Source organism: Xenopus tropicalis, chromosome 5, assembly GCF_000004195.4.
Source record: "Xenopus tropicalis strain Nigerian chromosome 5, UCB_Xtro_10.0, whole genome shotgun sequence".
NCBI classification, from domain to species: domain Eukaryota; kingdom Metazoa; phylum Chordata; class Amphibia; order Anura; family Pipidae; genus Xenopus; species Xenopus tropicalis.
Genome location: NC_030681.2, coordinates 100,144,034 through 100,167,453, shown reverse-complemented (window position 1 = coordinate 100,167,453; position 23,420 = coordinate 100,144,034). Strand labels below are relative to the sequence as shown.

General features: G+C 38.2%; 1 protein-coding gene across 3 annotated transcripts in view; it reads left to right on the top strand.

Moving 5' to 3' along the window:
• The window catches only part of dvl3 (dishevelled segment polarity protein 3), a 56,968-nt gene that overhangs the window by 31,641 nt on the left and 1,907 nt on the right, over positions 1–23,420 (top strand). For 2 of the 3 annotated variants that reach the window (XM_031901494.1, NM_001123457.1), the window contains 10 exon segments: positions 10,088–10,223; positions 11,790–11,883; positions 12,129–12,198; positions 12,747–12,886; positions 13,531–13,607; positions 13,995–14,062; positions 16,248–16,397; positions 19,407–19,538; positions 20,056–20,223; positions 20,507–20,719. In XM_031901494.1, the coding sequence (XP_031757354.1) occupies positions 10,088–10,223; positions 11,790–11,883; positions 12,129–12,198; positions 12,747–12,886; positions 13,531–13,607; positions 13,995–14,062; positions 16,248–16,397; positions 19,407–19,538; positions 20,056–20,223; positions 20,507–20,719 (1,248 nt within the window). 3 annotated transcript variants of the gene reach the window in all.

The following is a 23,420-nucleotide window of genomic DNA, read 5'->3' as shown; positions in this document are numbered from 1 at the left end:
TATCGATTTTTTCAGAACAACCTAAGCTTTCAAAATATGGTAGAATTTTTGTGTAATTCCAATTCTGTAACAAGATATAGGCTTCTAAATGTCTAAAAATGCAACAAAAATTTCACATTTTCCATAATATAAACACACATACTAGAAACAAAAATTATTTTATGCACGAATATACCACTGATTTGGAAAGTCCCATGTCTCCATGCCAATACCAAATATATATAGTTTTATGGAGATTTCTCACTTGTATAGGTCAAAAACTCCCAGCAGTACACTACCAAATTTCCAAAGCACTGCTCCAGAAAGCTGCATGCTTTAGATTTCAAGGCCAAAAATTCCACTAACAGAAGGTTTATCCCAGAAAATTGTACATTTTTGGAAAGAACAGATTCTGGGGAATACAGAATAGGCATAACTGTCTGTCTACTCCAAACTATCAAGTCGCAATGCTTTCCTAAACTTATTGTTTTTTATCAAAATTTTTGATTTTTTTTTTAAAAATCGCTTCAAAGCTTCCAGTCTATAGTATCTTATCTCCTACAGGTCATAAAGTAACCAAATAAAACACCCTACATATGAACCCCAGGGGTCCACTGAACAGTTTGATGCCCAATATGTATAGGTTTACTTAAGTATGTGGCATGTAGGGGCCCCAATGTGAACATACCCCCATATGATTAATCATTTCTGTTATTTCAGCTCCAGCAAAATCAACACATTTACATCATTTATGTGGGATAAAGCTAGTAAAAAGTACGCTCACCCCAGAAAGTCATATATTTTTGGAAAGTACACATTCCCCCGAATCTAAAATGGGTACCCATGTCTTTCTACTCCAAAGTACCAAGCCGCACAGCTTTTCTAAAGCTGTTAAAGCAATTTTGATGACATTTCCAAAAATCCCCTCAAAGCTTCCAGTTTGCAGCATCTTATCTCCCACATAGCATTAGGTACCAAGATAAAACACCCTAAATATGAACGCCAGGGGTCCACTGAACAGTTTGATGCCCAATATGTATAGGTTTACCTAAGTATGTGGCATGTAGGGGCCCCAATGGGAACATACCCCCATATGATCTATCATTTCAGCTCCTGCAAAATCAACACATTTACATCCTTTATGTGGGATAATGCTACAAAAAAAGTACACTCACCCCAGAAAGCCATATATTTTTGGAAAGTACACACCCCCCTGAATCTATAATGGGTAAACATTTCTTTTTGCTCCAAAGTACCAAGCTGTAAAGCTTTCCTAAGTTTGCAGATTTATATGACATTTAGAAAATCGCATTAAAAATGTTGCAATTTGCCACATTTATCTCCCACAATTTCTTGATAAAGATCAGATAAAGGCAAATCACCCCAAATAGGAACACCTAAGGTCCTTTCTACACCATAGTACCAATCTGCAGAGCTTTCCTAAAGTTATTGGTTTTTATGACATTTCAGAAAATCGCCTAAAAATGTTGCAATTTGCCGCATTTATCTCACACAATTTCTTGTGTACAAAGGCAAGTCACCCCAAATAGGAACACCTAAGGTCTACTGAACAGTTTGATGCCCAATATGCATAGATATACCAAAGTCTGCAGTATGTACTGACCCCAAAAAGAGAATAGCGCAAATGGATTTCTTGCCTGTCAACTCAGCTTTTGCATACAGAGCCCCCTGTCAGTGTATTATGTGCAGTAACCCCCCCTTAACTATACAGAGACCCCCAGAAAACCATATATTTTTGGAAAGTACACATTCTGATGAATTCAAAATAGGTAAAGTTATTTTTGTACACCAAAGTTACACCTGGCAAAGCTATGCTAAAAACAGATTAGGAACACTTATACAGGGATAAAATGCGATAAAACCACAAAAATTGTGCAAATCAGTGAAACAACAAAATAAGTCACATGACAGTGTAATTAGTGGTCAGAATATCTGATCCAATAGTCACGCTGTCAAAATAAACCGTTTTTAGGTAAAAGAAACTAAAAACAAAGTGGTAAAATGAAAAAAAACAAAACAAAAAACAAAGTGTTTGTGTATACATGTGTGTATATGAGTGTAAATAAGTGTATAAAAGTGTGAAAAATGAAAAAAAACAACTGCTAAATTGTTTGCTGTAAGTGTGTGTAAATGTATGTAAGTGTGTATAAATGTATGTAAGGTGTGTGTGTAAGTGTGTAAATGCAAAAAAAAACAAAACACCTGTCCTGAAGACCCGATTGCCTCCTCCTGGCTCGGGGGGCTGTCATCTCTATAAACTCTCTGCAGCGGCGGCATGTTCCTTTAAATGCCAACGACGTATGGGACATGTCGTTAGCATTTAAGCCCTTTTACTGCCACAACGTATCCCATACGTCGTTGGCAGTAAAAAGGTTAAACATTCAAGAAGTAAAAATCGTAAGAAGATGCAAATACAGGATGCTTAATTACAATAAACTTAAACACCAAAAAAAAATGTTATCCATGGTGTTCTTTGTCTCATTGATTCACATATAGGTGCCTTTTTTTTATTCTCCATAGTATAGCAGATATATACAAAATTCACTGAAATTTAATATGCCTCCTGGCTATCTCCTCCTGGATGAACCGACGCCAGCTCAAACTTAACCTAGCTAAAACAGAGCTCATGGTCTTCCCGCCCAAACCTGGCCCTCCTCCTCCTTTCACCATTACTATTGATGGCATGACCATCAACCCTGTAAATTCTGCACGCTGCCTTGGGGTTATCTTTCACCAGTCACTCTCCTTCTCTAACCATATTAATAACACTGCCAAAACCTGCCGCTTTTTCCTCCGCAATATTGCCAAGATACGCCCCTTTCTTTCACAAATGACCGCTAAAACACTAATCCATGCCCTTATTCTTTCCTGCTTAGATTACTGCAATCTCCTGTTAACCGGCCTCCCAGACTCCCAACTCTCTCCCCTGCAATCAATTTTAAACTCTGCTGCCAGGATCCTCCTGCTCTCTCCTAAGAGGGAACCTGCTCAGCCTCAATTAAGCTCTCTTGCATTGTTACCTGTTAAGCAAAAGATAGCTTACAAAATCCTTCTGCTGACATTCAAAGCCCTTCACTCCTCTGCTCCTCACTACATTACTTCACTGGTCTCCCTGCATGTTCCTGGTCGTCTCCTCCGCTCCTCTCAGAGCCTCCGTCTTTTTACACCATCCACACACATTGCGCTCTCTCGTCTTAAACCTTTCTATCTCGCTGCTCCTTACCTCTGGAACTCTATCCCTGAATCCCTCCGTAGGGAAAACTCACCCACTCTCTTTAAGAAATAGATCAGTTGTTACCTTCTGGAGCACTAAAACATTATTTTGCCCAGTCCTGCGCTTAAGGGCAAATGCCCATACCTGGTGCACTCTTACCTTCCAGTTTGTGCCTGTATGTTACCCAACCACTTAGATTGTAAGTTCTACGGGGCAGGGACCTCCTTCCTACTGTGTCTCATACCACATGGCACTTATATATATACATATATATTTATTGTATTTATTTATTATATCACTTGTCCTCCCTGTGTGTAATTTTGTATACATAGATACAATATAGGGTGGAGTTAGCCTGGCCGGGGGAGAGGGTGGTAAGTATCCTGTTAAGGCTTGTCCTGAGTCCTGTGTTTCAGGTTAGGGTCAAGAGTCCTATTTTCTAGGTTTGGTTCTGTCCATTGGGCCCAGACGTTTTCAAAAATTTGGGGACAGCGCTCAGCGCTCAGCTATACAAGGGGATAGCTCTTTCGACCATAGATTTCCGTGCTGCAATTGTTGGCCACCAAGTTGATTTCCAAAATTGAGCAGTTGTGTTTTTGGCAGTATACATAGAATGGTCAGTAGGGTTCTTTGTTGCTCTACGGGGTGACAATTCCCCAGCATGATTATTCAGTAAAATTATAGGGCCTAATGGGAGTACCACACCACATATACATTTTGCTACATTCCTCTAGAAGCACTGTACCTATGGGCAGGTCCACACCATATGTTAGAAGTGTATCGGGCAGTGTTGATATCTTGGGCACTCTTGTGTATATATGTGTGTGTGTGTGTGTGTATGTATGTGTGTGTGTGTATATATATATATATATATATATATATATATATATATATATAATATGGTTTGTCCCTGAAGAAGAACAGATTTAGTGTTCAAACCGTTGGATTAATAATAAAGATTTTTTGTTCTTTAAGTCCTTGTGTGTGCGGCACTCTGTTCTTAATTTACATATATATATATTCATGCACACATAAATGTTTCAGAAGTGTCTCCCTCATCCCACACGTTACTGTGTAAACTAATTTAGACTAGCTGTGATCTGGGTTTATTTAACCTTAATATTTTGTCTGTGTTGCATGCATGTACATGTAATAGTGATGAAAAAGGAGCTGGTGCTGCCCACGCCCTGCAGCTAGGTGCATTGTGTTAAGTGTGTTGCTGGGAGACCTCACACCTCCCATTTGTAAAGTTTAAAGTGTGGGAGGGGATTGTGGCTTTGAGAAATGCAGGAAAGAAACTGTGCAAGGTGGTACTGGCAAAGTGCAAGAGCTCAGAAAGGAAAGGATCAACGAATATAACTTATGGGACTTATTGTGCACCCACCTACTCTGATAACTGCACATTTATTAAGAACATAGCCTTGGATTTTTAAGGTAATGAGCCAGGACAACTCAGGGAGCAAAGAGCTTTTCACCTTGCCATGGGCATGTCCATGCAACTGCTTCTCTGATGAGAGACTTAAGAACTGCAGTCTTTATTGTATTTTGCCTTTGGACGAAAAGGTAATAGTGAAACCATGGTTGTAGTCCTGTGCTTCGGAAATAGGGATCGGAATCACTCTGGCTCTAGTGCACAGACTGCTTCACAGCTACATAGACAACCTTCCAGCTTGCAGCCTCATTCATGGTACCTGGGATTGCACCACCAAAGCTCACACTGTAAGTGTTTGAACACATGGATACTGGGATATATTATTGCTTAATACTGAGTATGTGTCGTCACTGTAACAAGGAAATCATATTAAGGCTTTTCAAAACAAAACTGTTAGTGTGTGAACTAGACAGTGTCTGCTAATTAAATATTTTTACAGTGTTGTATATCCTTCTGAGTATTCTCTCCAGCATTGTTCTGTTTGACTAAACCGGTTATTTTGGTTGCTGGAGTAAAGGTTGTATGGTGCAGATCAGATATCAGAAAGCTTGTCACAATTGTTTGTATTGTCACTCCCGGCATAGCTTATGCGCCATCTTTCCTGTCACAGTTTTACATATCACAGCACTTTGTGTTTTTCTTGTCTGAAAAACAAATCCCAGATAGATAGATACCATCAATGTATGCACCACAAAGGATTTTTTCTTCTATACCCAACAAGATTTTTTACAGTCTTAAATGCAATCTCTATTTTTCTGACTTTACTTTTTTTCTTGGAAACAACTCATTTCAACTTTTCTAGTTTAAAAAAAAAAACAAAAAAAACACCTAAACATCAGGACAAAAAGCTTGCTTCATATCAGCACAGATATTCTTATGGGGCAGAGGTGCCCAGATGATACCTGTCAGCAATTTTCAATCTGATACATTTCCCGGTTACACAAACATTTATATTTGTTGCCACTTCACTTTATGCAGATTTACTGTGGAAGTGCATTTTGGGTGCATTTTGTTGCATTTTGTTTGTCATTGTCCATGCAGAGGTTATAGTCCTTATCACCTAAACACAAACTGTAATCCTTTTTTACTGGAACCAATTAACCTGCCTGCATGCTAATTGATATTGAACTAAAATGTGAAATATTTTTATATATTTGCGTGCTTAATATTGTGCATCAAAGATTACATGGACTTAATAGCATTTTATGTCTCTCACGCACACAAACATCTTCATTAGTAGGGCCTGGGGTTTCCCAGATAAGGGATCTTTCTGTAATTTTGATCACTGTACTTTGTCTACTAAAAAAATCATGTAAACACAAAATAAAACCAATAGGATTGTTTTGCCTCCATTAAGGATTAATCAAACCTGTGTTGGGATCAAGTGCAAGGTTTATTATTACAGAGAAAAAGGTAATCATTTTTAAAGTTTTGCATAATTTGATTAAAGTCTATGGAGATACCCTTCCCATAGTTCGTAGCTTTCAGGATAACTGGTTTCTGGATAAGGGATCCAGTACTTGTTTTGCTGCTAAAATACATACTTTGAAACAAATACATACGTTAAACTAAAAACAAATTGAATTAATATATTTAATAACCTAGTTAATATAACAAAGTAACATTTTCTTCTTAAAATAATTGATGAGTCTTTTATTTTTGCTGTTCAGTTTCTGTGTTTTCTTTAAAGATCTGGTTTTATTGCAGCATATTTACTATTAGCTCTGCTGTGATCTGTTGCCTAAACAAAGCCCCACCCAGTCCATTGTGTTGAGCGGAGCCTTGGATTATACATATTCATCACATGTCCCCAAAAACCCAGCCAAAAATAAGGCACAACTGTTTTAGCTGCTAATTCCCTCCAGTTCAAGTACAGCTTTTTAAGTCCTGAAGTAGCAAAATATTCTGTCAGCGACGTGGCATGAACCCAATGCACTCACTCTTTGACTTAAGTAAGCACAAAATGAATGTGCAGCTTGCTTAGAAAATCACTTAGAGCAAGTTTACCTTTTTCTATATGGATTAGATCCCATTTCATTACCATTTAATTATTGTGGAAATTTCCCAGATCCTATCAAGAAAGAACATAACCCTATCGCATGGGTGGTTTACGTGCTGACCAGTGACTGTTGTAACTAGCTTCTCATTCCATTGCAAGCTGCCAGACGTAGTCACTTTAAACCTATTTACATAATGTGGTCTGATGGCAAACTCATATACTGTCACTGTAGCAGGTTTTGATTTAGATGTTGTATCATAATTAACAGATAACTGTTTGCTACAGTAAGGGGGAAAAAAGCAATGTTTGTGAAGACTGATCGGTATAGGTGGGTGATACACACAATTATTAGAACAGCATTAATAAAGGTAAACTTGTGCTCTAATCCATTTAAAGATATTGTTGGTAATCTATGTTAGTAATTAGTGAGTGATGAGTAATGAGTGATGGCTGCATGTACAACCCAGAATAAAAACTCCTATATGGTTTGCAACTTAACCTTTTGAAAAAATTAGAGCATACTGTTTGTATTCACTTGCCATTTGATTCAGCACCTGATTCTTTGAGCCAGACTTTATTTTTAAATTTTTTTATTTTGTTGGGGCTAAAGAAAAGGTGATAAGCTGAATTTTAGTAGTTTACTCTTGTAAATAGTAAAAACTGATTGTAAATAAAGCTATAAGTCCTCAATTAACCAATTTATTTAACACCACCTTGACGGGTGCCTCTCTCCCACAATCCATGTATACAACACTAATAGTCCTCATACTAAAACCAGGCAAAGACCCAACCGAGTGTGCCTCATACAGACCCATCTCCTTAATTAATTCAGATGCCAAGATCCTAGCTAAAATCCTAGCTTCCCGATTAGCACCCATACTACACAAAGTAATTCAACCAGACCAGACAGGCTTTATGCCGGGTAAGTCCACAGACATAAACATCAGACGGTTATACACCAATCTATCCATCACTCATGAAAATGTGGGTAACAGAATAGTAGCCTCACTTGACAATGAAAAGGCTTTTGATTCAGTCGAATGGCCATATCTATGGGGCACAATGAAAAGAGTCGGAATCCCACCAACCTATGCACAGTGGGTGAAGGCTCTATATGCACAACCCCTCGCCAGGGTCAGAACAAATTCTAAAGTCTCACAGCCCTTTCCCATAAAAAGAGGTACCCGACAGGGCTGCCCACTCTCCCCCCTTCTCTTCGCCCTTGCCATGGAACCCCTGGGATGCCGGGTGAGGTCAGACAAGGAGATAGAGGGACTAAAGATTAAGGACAACACAGAACTAATTTCTATGTATGCAGATGATACCCTTTTATACTTGGCAAACCCAGACAAAGCACTCAGAGCAGCACTCACAAGCATCAACACCCACACAGCCTACTCGGGCCTCAAGATAAACTGGAGCAAATCCATTCTGTTTGCCGTAGATCCTAGGCCCCCAGGGGCACCCACACAAACTCAAGGGCTAACCTGGTCCGAAACGTTCAAATATCTGGGAATCTGGATCCACAGAGATTTAAAAAAATTCACAGACCTAAACCTGATCCCAATACTTAAACTCACGGAATCCAAAATCAAGGCATGGGCACCCCTACCTCTATCGCTCTATGGCAGAATAAATCTCTTTAAGATGAAAAAAAAAAAAGTGTTCAAAACTCTCCGCAGCTTGCAAATAACGCTATTTTGGAACAACACACAACCGAGAATTGCCCTAGCCACTCTCCAGCTCCCAGTAAGACAAGGAGGACTAGCAGCACCAAACCTATTTCTATACTTCTTGGCAGCTCAATTGGTTACAGCATGGAGATGGGTCTCCCCCTCCACACAAAATGCCTCCACAACATTAGAAGCACAAACAATTGGGTCCCTTGAAGAGCTAAAAAACCTTCTATATAGAGGTACCAAATACACAAAGAAGGCTACTTTACCAATGACCACAACGGTGAGAGCATGGAACATAACACTTAATCTGTTTTCCAGCCACCTCTTCCATTGCTCCAAATACTCCCCTCTCTGGTACAACCCAAATCTGAAACAGTTTAGCACGGTCCCAGACCCACAAGCCTGGGCCAGATACGGTATTAAGTACATTGCTGATATATATGCGGATGGCAATCTTATGCAGTTCCAAAATTTGAAAGAAAAATACTTGTTGCCTAACAAAATGCTGTTCAGATACCTACAGCTGAGGCACGCGGCCGGTTACCAATTCCAAACTCAAACAATAAACACCACCCCCAGGAGGGTGGAAGAGTATGCCCACACACCTGAACTTCGAAAGCCCCTATCACTATTCTACAGTACTCTAATACTAACCGGACCGTCCCCAGCCTCCAAAGCTCTAGAAAAATGGAAAAAAGACATGCCCACATTAGACTCTGAAATATGGATATCCTAGACTCCTGCTTTGAGGGCATGGTATGTAACAGGGACAAACTAATCCAGTTAAAGTACCTGCACAGAACATACCTTACTCCACAAAGACTACATGTAATGAACCCAGAAATCCCACAAACCTGCCCAAAATGCATTGCCCCGGTAGCAGACTACTTTCATATGGTCTGGTCCTGCCCAGAGATTCAGGACTTTTGGAAGCAAGTAACCCAGACCATCCAAAGTAGGACATCACTAATAATACCCCTAAACCCTATAATAATTCTTCTGAACCAAGTAGAAGAAATAACGCCAAAAAGGGCACAATGCACCCTCCTCTCCATCCTACTAATGTATGCAAAAAAAGCCATAGCCCTCCAGTGGAAATCGAACTCGGGCCCCACAACACCATTCTGGATAAATATAGTCACTAAGGCAGCCCCGTTGTACAAACTAACATATATGAGAAGGAACTGCCTAGAAAAGTTCCAAAAAGTTTGGGGTGATTGGCTAGACCCAGGAGAAGAAGGCTAGAAACTTCACAGAACGCACCACTTTTATGCCCACCTAAACGTGTCGGCATAAAATACCCCCTCCTCCCCCCCCAGAGTACTACATCAAGAGCTCCCCAACAGTAGTACGGGTAAACACCCCGCACCCCACTGAGACACCCAAGGCCCTATCACCCAGGTGCACAAGAAATAAATATGCTGGTAACATGGTTTTACTGGTAGAAGGTCATGTTTATTGTTTACTGTTTACTTAGTTTTGTATTAAACTTTTTTATGAGAAAACTGGACAACGAAACAACTCTAATACAAATGTATGTCAACTGAATGCAATTTTCTCAATAAACAGAATTGTTAAAAAAAAAAAAAAATAAAGCTATAAGTATTTTTTTTTCTTCTTGTTTTTGATTTTTATATTTTATCCTGACATGCTTGGAAAACGTGTTCATATAAAGGGTGTTCACTTGGTAAATTGTCATTAAACTGTTTTTATATAAATTATATGAGCCTCTGTAAGTCTGTTTTTCCTTTTATTCACTGCAGCCACCAGGCTAAATGGCACATCAAAAATGGAGAGGCGAAGAGATACAGGAGGTTATGAGAGCTCTTCTACCCTCATGAGCAGCGAATTGGACTCTACAAGCTTCTTTGACTCTGATGAAGATGATTCCACAAGCAGGTGAGAAACAAGAGTACATAGTTACATAGTTACATAGGGTTGAAAAAAGACCATTGTCCATCAAGTTCAACCGATCCGAGTAAACCCAGCACACAACCTATACTAACCAATCTATACACTCACATACATAAACTATATATATATACAACCAGTAATACTAACTGTAGATATTAGTATCACAATAGCCTTGGATATTCTGCTTGTTCAAAAACTCATCCAGGCCCCTCTTAAAGGCATTAACAGAGTCTGCCATTACCACATCACTAGGAAGGGCATTCCACAGCCTCACTGCCCTCACCGTGAAAAACCACCTACGCTGCTTCAAATGGAAGCTCTGTTCCTCTAATCTATAGGGGTGACCTCTGGTGCGCTGATTGTTTTTATGGGAAAAAAGAACATCCCCCAACTGCCTATAATCCCCTCTAATGTACTTGTACAGAGTAATCATGTCCCCTCGCAAGCGCCTCTTTTCCAGAGAAAACAACCCCAACCTCGACAGTCTAACCTCATAGCTTAAATCTTCCATCCCCTTTACCAGTTTAGTTGCACGTCTCTGCACTCTCTCCAGCTCATTAATATCCTTCTTAAGGACTGGAGCCCAAAACTGCACTGCATACTCAAGGTGAGGCCTTACCAGGGACCTATAAAGCGGCAAAAATATGTTCTCATCCCTTGAGTCAATGCCCTTTTTTATACAAGACAGCACTTTATTTGCTGTAGTAGCCACAGAATGACACTGCCTGGAATTGGACAACTTGTGATCTACAAAAACCCCTAGATCCTTCTCCATTAAAGTAGTACTCCAATAAGAGTAGAATAATGAGGATTCCTAAAATGCAGCTTTAAAATTAGTCTCTAATATCCAGCAAGTTCTGCATATGTGTATTGTATATTGAAGACTAGCATTTACACCAAAAAAATAATATACCAATTCTGTTACTGATAGGTGTTTGTCCTATTTTCGTCAAAGTTTTACTTAAGTAATGTACATATTTCTGCTCAAAATCTTACCTACTACAAAATTGCAATAAGAGGCCAGTATATTTACAGCTGCCAAAACTTGTTAGAACTAATGTGGAAATTTACCACATTTCTTTTTAAGAATGTTGGTGTAAATATCTAGATATATTTTAACACTGTAAATCTAGTCTGTATGGCTTCTTTATTAAAGGGATATAAGTATTTCCCTTTGACACTCTGCATTGTCTGATCCTTTACCTAAGTCTTTATTTGCCACCCTTATAAAGAAAGAAAAGTGATTTGTGAATGTTATTACTAAATCAGTATCTGCTCCTCTGTGTAGCTGACTGTGCAGAGTTTTATTATACTGCATTTAGCTAATGGCACAGGGGTTGCTTTTAAGTAGCCCAAAAAAACTCAACATTAAAACCCACCCAAAGACCCAGACAGCTCTTTCTTGGGAAGTGCTGGTAAGAGTGTTCATTGGAAGATGCAATGTAAGCCTTTGGGAGGCTGTTACAGCCTTGTGTGCCATTACCTTTATGGTGCTGGTGTGCAGATTCCCACAATTCTCTCTCTTACTTTATGGAACTGTACTTTTTGTAGGTTCAGTAACTCAACAGAGCAGAGCAGTGCATCACGACTGATGAGAAGACATAAGAGACGCAGAAGGAAACCCAAAGCCCCTCGCATTGAGAGGGTGAGACAGGGATGTGTGATGACGAGTGATTGTGTGAGATATATGTTAAGAAGCACAGGAATAAAAAAAAAGATGCTTGTTGTGAACAATTGAGGTGGAGATTGACTGTGGACAATAATAGCTGGCTGTTATTCAGAAAATTTGGCTCAAAAGATGTGGGATAACTTAATTAAATCTATGATTTTGTGTATTAAGGATTTTCTTATGCACTAAACTTAAGTAAAGTCTCTTTATTTTCCTTTCAGTCTTCCTCGTTCAGCAGTATCACGGACTCTACTATGTCTCTGAATATTATCACTGTCACTTTGAATATGGGTTAGTGTCAAATTGAATTCAAATTGCAAATACCATCAACTATCATTATGTTTCTTATAAACATTTGCTTATTTATTTGTCACCTATGTTTAGAAGGGATAACCATGTACCTATGAAGTTTGATTGTGAGACAAACTCTTATCTAATTTTTTTTTTCTGGACACAAAGTTTAATAAAAACAAAGTACATGCTTAAAAATCTTTAAATGGCATGTCTTATTAAAAGGGCAAGATGTTTTCAGTATAAGCTACATGATTAAATTCACTGCAAATCCTATATGTGGTTGGGCAGATTGACTAATTTTGACCATATTGCCCAATTCTCTGTGCATGTTTGTCAGGTTAGGGGTTAATTTTAAGTTGATATTTGCCTGGAACTGCAGTGGTCCACGAGTCCCAGCAACTCTGTCTGACAAGTGCTGACGCAAGAGCTTACAGGCATTTTTAGAGCAAGTTTAAGTAATTCTTGTTTTGTTGAATACAGGAGTGTTTGGCCCCAATTCTCTTGACTGAAGGTAGTCTTTTAAGCAGTGTTTCTTATTGTTTTAGAGAAATACAATTTCCTCGGTATCAGTATTGTAGGACAAAGCAATGAACGTGGTGATGGAGGTATCTACATTGGTTCTATAATGAAAGGTGGAGCTGTGGCTGCAGATGGCAGGATTGAGCCAGGCGACATGTTACTCCAGGTTTGTGTTGGAAACTTTATTGTCCATGTTAGCTGCAGGGAGCACAAAGCTGGAAGATGTAAGGGCAATGAAACATATTGGGTAATTTGTCAATATTTGCAATTTTAGTCAGACATCCTACTACCCAACATGGGCTGCCCCAAAGACCAATTATTTGGTCTTTGGTCCAAGAATGTTTGGATTATGAATATATATGGGATACTGCAGAATTTGTATATTACCTTTAGTTGCAGTAACATTTGTATTGCTTGCTACCCATTTTTAAAACCAAGTTCCATGGACCATCCTGTACTGGTGGTAATTTTAGTTCTAAGGTAAATTGTGTCACTTCATATTGATGTCACTGTAAAGTAATCAAAGGCAGGTAGATGTCTTATTAATATCATGTGTGCCTGATTTGCAGTTCAAAACAATTGGGTTTGGGTTATGCAAAATGTTCAATCCTCTGCCTGAAGGGTGTTTTTGCTGTGCCATGTATTGGCAGATCCACGAGCAATCAAAAAATGTCAAATCTATGGCACAGGCAGTTCCTTGACAGACAGTGCTTTAGATAGTGGTTTACTGTAAGATAGATAAGCGCTTAATGGGTAGGAATTGGTTTACTGTTTGTTTGAAAAAGGAATGTCAAATTTGGTGTATTACAGGTAAATGATACCAATTTTGAGAACATGAGCAATGATGATGCAGTGCGGGTGTTGAGAGAGATTGTACACAAACCAGGGTAAGTGTACTATAATGAGTTTTGGAACCTATATAATATATTGCTGTCTGAATGATGGATCAGTTATCCAGTTGCTTAACAGCAACTAACACATACTGAATATAGTTGTCACATATAGAGAATCATAGCTACAGTATTTTTAATAATATGGCAAATAAAGGTTTTGGGAAGTTTAACATCGAAAAAGTAATGTGAGTTATATATGCTTGACATTCCCTGAAGGTTGATTATGATAGCACACGTGTTAATTCCTGATAGAAATGTGATTGACTTGGCAGGGAATGTATCTAGGTATTTTTATGCATAAAGAATGAATCCCACCTTCTTCTTTAAAGTCCATTTCAGTTTCCTATGCTTCTAACCCATGCATCTTTTTCTGCCATACAGACCAATTACTCTTACTGTTGCCAAGTGCTGGGATCCCTCCCCTCGGAATTGCTTCACACTACCCAGAAGTAAGTTCTAACATATAATATGTAATTAAGTACACATGGGACAGCAGTGCTTAAAAGTTGGCGAACCCTCTTGAATTTTTAGTTTTGAATTTTAAAAGTTACATATTTGTATGTGGCAAAAGTATGAAGTGTGAACCACTAGGATTCTCAGTTTATTAAAATCAAAAGAAGTTTATTGGTACAATCAAAAGAGAGTTTTGTGTTCTCCAACACTAAGGGGGAAATTTATCAACATTTGAGTTTGATTTTTTTTTCCACAAAAAACTTGAATTTAAGTTATGGTTCAAAAACTCAAATGTCTGGTATTTATTAACTGCAATAAACCAGAGAAATTAAAATGTAAAAAATTGCCATTTAAAAGCTTGTAGGTTTCTATAGAAGTCAGTGGGAAGTTGTCCTAGACAAAGTCAATCCATATTTTCAATTCAGATATTTGAGTTATCGGGTTTTCTTCCAGATTTTAAGCTCAAAAATTTGAGGTATTTGAGTTTTTTTAATCATACAAGTTTACCACATTAATAAATAAGCAAGCATTCGATATGCGAGTTTATTCACTAACTCGAAAATTATTGAATAAGCCCTTTAGGCATAGGCATAGCCATGGACTGCTCATTGAGTGCCTGCCTATCTCCAAAGGGTGAGTGTGGGACACTTTATTGCTTTATTTTAAGAACTGAATTCTGGGTCTTCGCTGTCAAGTCTGATTGTTAGCAACAGAGGTTTGTGGAAGTATGTCATGGATTAAACCAAGATGATTTCTGATGACCTCCATCTTGTTATCTTTACTCGCTAGGCTGAAATAGGTTGCAAAACTAAGAGCAAGACAAGTAATATTCCAAGGGATCTCAAAGATTCCCAAGCTTATATCTAAGGAAGTAAAGACCTTTCTTGAATTTGTCAATATCATTGTTTTTGAGACCACCATCAGAAGAACACTTAGCTACAATGGTGTGCATACAAGGTGAAAAGTTAAGATCCCCTTCTATCTTAAAACAGTACAGGTATGGGATCCCTTATCCGGAAACCAATTATCCAGAAAGCTCTGAATTATGGAAAGCCTGTCTCCCATAGACTCCATTTTAATCAAATAATTCAGATTTTTAAGATTGATTTCCTTTTTCTCTGTAATCATAAAACAGTACCTTGTACTTGATCCCAACTTAGATATAATTAATCCTTATTGGAGGCAAAACACTCCTATTGGGTTTGATTAATGGTCCCAAGCATTCTGGATAATGGGTCATATACCTGTACCGTGTTTTTGGCTTATTTGTTTAATTGGGTTCTTATTGTCTAGTTATGGACAGTTTATGTCAGGTCATGTATGCAGAAACATTCAAAAGGGTTTAAAAACTTGCAAGCAACGCTGTAAGTACAGTACATTAGGTTTGTATGATAAAATAATTTTGAATTTTCACCAATATTCACAATAATCAGTACAGAATGAGAATATACCTTAAATGCAAAAATGGATTCTTATACATGTATTTTACTCGCATAATGAGTAAAATGTTTGGCCCTTGGTGTATTTTCCGCTGTCATTTTTTTTAGCCTGTAGAGAAGTGAATAAAAGTGGTTGGGCCACCTGTTTACTTTGAATGAAATCTGACTGACACTAGCTGTGACAGTTGGAGTTTGTCTAGAAAACACACATTTCAGCAGTGGAACTAGAACTGCTGCTTTATACATCTTCACACCTGGGTTCCTAAATACTGTAGTTAACCTGTCAAGTCGACTTGAACGTATGTGCAGACTAACTGAAGAAACGATTAAGGCAGTAAGTACTTGCACTTTGTAATGTGCTGAAAAGTGGGATGTTGTGAGTTTTAAATTCAAGTGCCGCACAATTTATTCTGTTTGATATTACTGTTAAACTTGTATGGGATGTTTTTTCCACAAGTGTAAGATTAGAATGTACGCCATTCCTGCTGCCTCCCAGTTTTTTTTTGTTTGTTTGTTTTTTTTTTAAAAGCCTGACAGGACCAGTACTGAGTAGCTTTTCAGCCCAAAAACTCTCACTAGAAAGGCAATAGGATCAGTTTCAGGCTATTTTTTGGCTTAAACAGCTGTCAAAAAGCACCAAAGAATGCTGGTAGAGAAAATGCCCAATGTGCCATCAGCCTCCCCCCCCCCCATTTTTTTTTTTAAATAAAGCTAACTATTAATTTTACATCATCTCTTTTAGGTGAGCCAATAAGACCGATTGACCCAGCAGCCTGGGTTTCACATACAGCTGCAATGACTGGTAGTTATCCGGCTTACGGTATGAGTCCATCAATGAGTACAATCACATCGACAAGCTCCTCCATTACCAGCTCCATTCCTGAGACAGAACGTAAGATTCATAAACATTATGTGTGTGTATGCCGACTGTCTTTTTATCATTTCAGTGTATCCACTGCCACATGTACCTTAAAGTAGAACATTTTATATGTTATCTGTACCAGGCTGCCCTATTTCTTCTTTAGGGGAGAGAAATACCAGTTGAAGTATGCATATACCAATGCTGAATGTCTTTTCTGTCGTACAGAATATAGAAAAGTGGTATATGTTTATGACTTTTATCACGGTATATGCACGTTACTTGATCAAAATAGAGAGTCTGTATCTCACCTAACGAGTCTAGGACTAAATAAATAATAAACTATTGTGTCATTTACAAATGCATGTTGGTATAAGGAGACAATTTAAATGAAGGCTTTTTTTGAGAAATAATATACAGTGTCCTGGCTACATGATAAATCTAAAATCTGCAATAGTAGGATGTAAATGATTTAAATATAAGAACACAGAACATTGGACAGATACTTTTGACTACAATTGTGCATGGCCACCATTGTTCTGTTCATTTGGCTCATTTAAATGAACAGGAGGTGGGTAGAGCAATAGATTTTGATTAAAGGATATCTTAAAAGTATAACGGATAAGTATATCTTAAAAGTTCCTTACAATACTAGAAGAACATGCCTTTCTACCTGCATTTAGTTTCATGTAGAGTCCGTATTACAAGCAGCTCAACTTTAGTTCTTTCAGCTAGCTTCTAGTTTAGTGTGATGCTCCGCCCACTTTTCTGAGCTATTCTTCTCTCCCTGACTGTGAACTGTGCATGCCTGATTGATTTGCATGTCTGATTAAGATGCATAGCACTGCAAGGATCCTTCCTCTGGATTTTTCATTTAAAGGAAGAAGTAAAGGTTACGACTAAGTAAGCTTTATCAGAAATGTAAATAAAGCCATAAACACTCGTACAGTAGCAGCACTGAGTCATCTATCAAAAGAAAAACACAGGATTCCTTTTCTTTTGTGTGCACATGTTCTTCGGTATCACACTTCCTTCTCTCAGAAAAATCCTTTAGGGCACAGATTAGGTTACTGAGACCAAGCTAAAATGGCAGCTGCTATCTTAAACAAACCCAGGGAGCTTCTAGGGCTGTTAACTCAGGTATGGTAAAGCATTTTACAGAATTAATATAGCATTCTAGCTTGCACGATTGTGGATAAAATATTGGGAAGGAACTGCACCAGTAGCTTTTCTTCGCCTTTAGCATTTTTAGTTTGAGTTCATATATTTGTATTGCTAAGCTACAGTCAGACAAGGCTGTTTCTTGGCCTGGCCGTTTATCTGCAGGAGGAGAAACAGCCTTGTCTGATGGTAGACTCGGTTCAGAGAATTTCCTTTTTTTTCCTGGTTATTGTAAATGTTAATAAGCTGTTAAAGTGATACTGACAGCCAGTTAAAAAAAAATTTTTACACCTGCTGTTGTGTTTTCATTTGTATCAGCTTTAAATTCCTTATAAACTAAATCTACAAAGTTTTTTCGCTTCATAATTATGGTAGCACGAATTATAGACCCACGGAGCAGCCATGTTTGTTCCCCTTTTCCGGGTTTTAATTTAAATGCCTCCCAAGTGAATAAATATGCCCAATCACAAACCTGCAACGCCCGTTCTGCTTTCAGCCGGTCTGTGACAAGCTCAGCTCCGTTGTCTATGTGTAATGGGGGGAGGGAGAGCCCTTAGAAGCAGGCAGGCACAGAAAAGCTATTTAAATTCTCTGTGTGAAGAGCAGAAAGGGGGGCACAGCCCTTTGAAGCAGGCAGTTTATGACGTAGTTCTTTTGACAGATTGAGAAGCTACAGTCGGGTTACCAGACAGTCGGGTTCAGGATCTCCAGTAGGATTTATGTAGAGAAACAGGACTTTTAGGAAAAAACAGTCAGCATGACCTATAGGTAGGTTTGGAAGTAGGTTCATATTTTTAAAATAAATTTTTGGTGTCAGTATCACTTTAACAAAAGGGCAACGTTTACAGTGATTCTGAGCATTTTGCAGCTCATTGGGCAGGGGACAAAAGGCTCAGAATTGCCCATCCTTTAAAAGGGAAGCACCTAAAATGTTCAACACACTTTTCAACCCCAAAAATATTTGTTTGCCTAATAAAAGAAAACTTAATTCTAAGCAACTTTGCAATATAAATTCATTACATATTTATAGTGGTTTTTGAGTTATTTGTACATATAACTGCTATTAAAAGCAGTGTCAGCCAGTCCTTTCTATTCTCTGCCCTGGGGGCTCTGGCATATGAAACAATGTAACAAACTCTAGCAGATTTTACAGACCTGACTTGCTGGAGGAGCCTGGCACTTGCAACATAAAAAGTATCAACCAGGAGTTCAGCAAATGCTGCTTTAAAGCACTAATCATTTTTAATAAATTGATACTGGAAAGTTGCTTAGAAATATGTTTTCTTTTATTTGGCAAAAAAAATTTTTGGGGGTTGACATGTCCTTTAAGACAAGCGAATATCATTCAGAAACAATCACTACCGCCATTGCTCTAAAGGTAAATTGTTTGTGTGTTTTATGTGGAAATCTGATAACCAGAAAGCTCCAAATTACAGGAAGGCAGTCTCCCTTAAAATCCATATTAAACATATAATTCTAATTACATATACAAAGAGCAAATGGATTGGCCTCTAACTAGAAATACCAGTCTTGAGTTGAATCAGTGTGCTTCCTTTATTTTGGTGTGTTTAAATACATTTGTATAGTGAGTCACCTGTGTCTTATTTCTTTTATTTTCACTCTTTCCTCCCTCTGTCCTGGCGATGAATTATTTAAATGTAACAAAACTTTTCCACCAGCACACCCTTACCTGCTCCAGTCCTTATACTGGGGCTCAGCCCCTGCGTGTTTATTCAAGATAAAGCAGCAACGTTTCGGGGGCATACCCCTTCATCAGGCCTGAATAAACACGCTGGCTGAGCCCCGCTTGCATCACACCTGTTGTGCCGCTCTAATTTTTGCTGCCTAATTATTTAAATGTAACATTCTTTTCTCTCTCAGGTTTTGATGACTTTCAGTTGTCCATACATAGTGACATGGTTACCATTGTGAAAGCTATGAGGTCCCCAGAATCTGGCTTGGAAGTGAGAGACAGAATGTGGTTGAAGATAACCATCCCCAATGCTTTTATTGGTAAGTCTTCAGTAGTCTGTCAGAAGTACAGTACTCAGGGCATTTAGGAGATACATTTCAAAAGGCATCTAATTTATTTTATAAGATTGTTTGTTGTGTGTAAAGGGTGTGGTCATCTTTACATTAAATTTTTAATTTAGCTGTTTATATACAGGCCGATATACTAAATGTAAATAATAAATTCTGCTGTCTATACCATAATTTCAACAGCAGTGGCACATGAGGAACATTATCACCAAAAGGAGAACAATTTTCTGGAGGGGACAAAAGACAGAAAATACAATTGAATTAAAAAGGCCTGAAAGTGTGCTATTGACTTGTGTATTTTTTTAGGTAATCTACCTGCCCGTGGGCATTCAAAATACTTCACCTACCATTACCCTTAGATGTCCTTTTTGTTTACTTATTGGTTTTTATCAAATATGTAATTCTCCAGATTTCTTCTTGACATTTTATAACTGGCTTTGGCTCTTTTACGAGAAAAAAACATTTACTTTTTCTGTGATACTATCCATAGGTTCTGATGTCGTAGACTGGCTGTATCATCATGTTGAAGGTTTCACAGATCGAAGAGAAGCCAGGAAATATGCCAGCAACCTCCTAAAAGCTGGATACATTCGGCACACTGTCAACAAAATCACTTTTTCGGAACAGTGTTACTACATTTTTGGAGACTTGTGTGGCAGTAAGTACGCAATCATTTGTTTCCTTGTTGCACTTTTCCCCTAATATCTCATTCACAATTTCCCAGTCCAAGTCAGTCCAAAAAATGTCGAACATATGACCCCAGTGTGTTAGGAAAAAGTTGCGCTGACTGGTTTAAAGGCTTTAATATTGTGCCTTGTTTTTATCTGCCTTGTAATTTCTTGTGATGACTAACATTAAGTTTTGACATGCATAATACTTAGAAGGAAAAATTAATAATTGGTGTAATAAAAAATTGCATAACTATGCCTATTTCTTCTTAGACATGGCAAACCTCTCCCTGAATGACCATGATGGCTCCAGTGGAACTTCTGATCAGGACACTTTGGCACCCCTGCCTCATCCTGGAGCTGCTCCATGGCCAATAGCATTTCAGTATCAGTATCCACTGCCTCACCCATATAGCCCTCACCCTGGATTTCCTGACCCTGCATACAGCTATGGAGGTGGCAGCGCTGGCAGTCAGCACAGTGAAGGTAAACACGTTGATCCATCCACCGCTCTGCAGTGGGTATCAAACTACACATCCAAAGCAAAGTCTCAGTTTGTTTAGGTGCAAAGGCTAAAAATGTACACATTTTGTTTGGCCATTTTTCTCATTTGATATGGTGTTAAGTGATTCCAGAAGTTTTCTTGGTTGTATAGTACAAACATAATCATAGGCTTTAAAGGAAAAGTAACACCATTTTTTTAATACTTAATTACCCCTATAATGATAGGTAAGGCATTCATTCCCTTTGATTTTTTTAACTCTTTAGCTTAAGGTGAAAAGGTGATGGCAGCTTGAATTCCTTTGTGCACTGAACCAAAACTCAGCTTAGCACAAATGACCTGAAGCACATAAAAATTTTTTCAGCATCTGCAGATTAAATTTATGCTCACTTTATTTCCTCCAAAGTTGTACCAAGGAATAGAAACATAAATTTAATAAAAGCTTAGATGCTTTAGGTCAGCAGTGCACAGCTTATATCCAGTTCAGCGCACAGAAGAACTCAAGCTGCCGCTGCCTTTCTCCTATGGGGCAATTTGGAAGTCAAATTCAAGCTGAAGAGTTAAAAAAAAATCCAAGAGGAAGTAAGCCTTACCAATCATTATTGCTGTTTTGGGGGAATAAATAAATTGGTGTAACTGTTTCTTTAAGGAAAAAGCTGTGGGATATTTTTAAAAGATGGTATTCATTCTGTGTGTGTTTTTCTATGTAAGCAACAAAAAGTACAAAGTGATGTAGTATTGTGTTTTACTGCTCTCACTTACTCATCCAGTGGAGGTGTATCACTAACTTCTGCAAACCTATTATTGCTTTGCTCATTGTTTAAAGGAATCAGGGCCCCACCTGCTTTGGTACCTATTTGTAACGAATTACCTGCCCAAAACTTATATGATTCTACATTGCATTTTTACTATCTTTCACCCTGTGCAGCACTTAAACTGGCCAAAGAAATGTATGTTTTTGTACAGTTTGGTCAGATTATAACTAATCAACATCTGTTATAATCACACTAAATTCAATCGGCTAAAACAAAAAACAGTCTGACCAGTTTGGAACGTGTATTGAATTATTGACAAGTTAAGAAATGTATTGATTTATTTTTTCCCCACATTTATTCAAAGTGATCTCAACAACTCTGCCAGGTATCTGCCATGTGACAGTGAGATATTGGGGAACCTGGTCTTTTTAACCACTCAGTGCAGTTTTTACAGATTGAATTTTTTACACAGCATAAACAAAAGCAACGGTAAAGCACTTTGCTTCAGGGGTACCAGTGTGTGTGGTTCCTGCTTTGTTGATTGCTTGACTACTGTGATTCCAAGCCAGGTATCTAGGGAGCACAACACCACCACCAATTTACAACAGTGTATAGCGTGTGGAAAGCCTTTATATGTATTACAGCATAAACTCTACATGTGACAACTTAAAAAATAAACAGCACCATGCAGAGTGATGTAAATGCTTATGTATTGACATATGCTCTCCAATTAGTTACCCCTGAAGCAGAATAGTAAAGAAGATAGCTGCATTACACAACCACCTGTGCATGTGTGGTCATCAACAGAACAGATTGGGGCCATAGTACCTACTCATGTCCATTTAGATCTATATGATTGTCCAGTTAGTCCAGTAAATTGGTGCTTATTTGTAGTGTGTAGTGTATTCAAACACTTTGTCCTCAGGCTTGTTGGTAGGGTTGCCTCCTTTTCTGAAGAAAAAAAACTCAAAAATGTATTTCTACATTTCTTCCTTATTAATAAAATTTAGAGCTAGCATCATTCTTACCAGCCAGATGACAGCCCTACAAGTTGGTTGCATAACACCTGTGTTTGTTGGAATGGCCTTTAAACCTGAACTGAGAAACTGATATCTTTTTACAGGAGCAGGTTAAATCGTTAAAAACTAATGCCAACAATTTACAGCTTAATTCATATTACATTTTAATAGTTTCTTCAACTTAGTTTAAAAATAATTGAACAATTTATTTTGGTGTGTTTTTTAATCTAATTAGTTCCTCTAATATAGATTTTCCAATTCTCCCTGTGTTTACTTTTTTAATACTGTATACTGTAAAGCACATCATATTCCCTACTGTGTATTTCAAGGTTATCAGTAAAATGGGTGATAAATATTTGAAACAGCTCTAATGCTTGAGTAGTGGGATTTTTAAGCACACATTTGACTTTATTTAGTTGGCCAAGAATTCCTTTTTGATATTTATCACCATGATGAAAAATGCAAATTTTTTCTGAACATGGTTTAATGAATGAATTCTGATATCATATTTCCTAGTACGCATGGCCTATATACATCTTGCTAGTGATTGTGATCCCTTCTCAGTCTCACTTAAAAAAGAGTGGAATGAAATCCCTTTGTTGCCTTAGGGTTAGGACACAAGGCAAAAAATGCAGCACAAAAGCACCCAACAACGCCCCAGTAACCTGAGTAGCAATCTCCTGCAAGCACTTGTCTGGTGTTAGTTGCCTCGAAAAGCAGATTCCTTTGTCTTGGGGTAACTATTGCTTGACACAGGGCTGTGTGCAGTTGTTTGCCATGCAGTTCAGTGGGGGTGCTTTATCACTATGTTTCCTGGGCTATTAAAGTGTATATAAGGCTGTGTAGAGCACCATTGTACACCCAACTGAACACTTATAGCATGGGGACCTTTGTCTCCCTTATAAAACTAT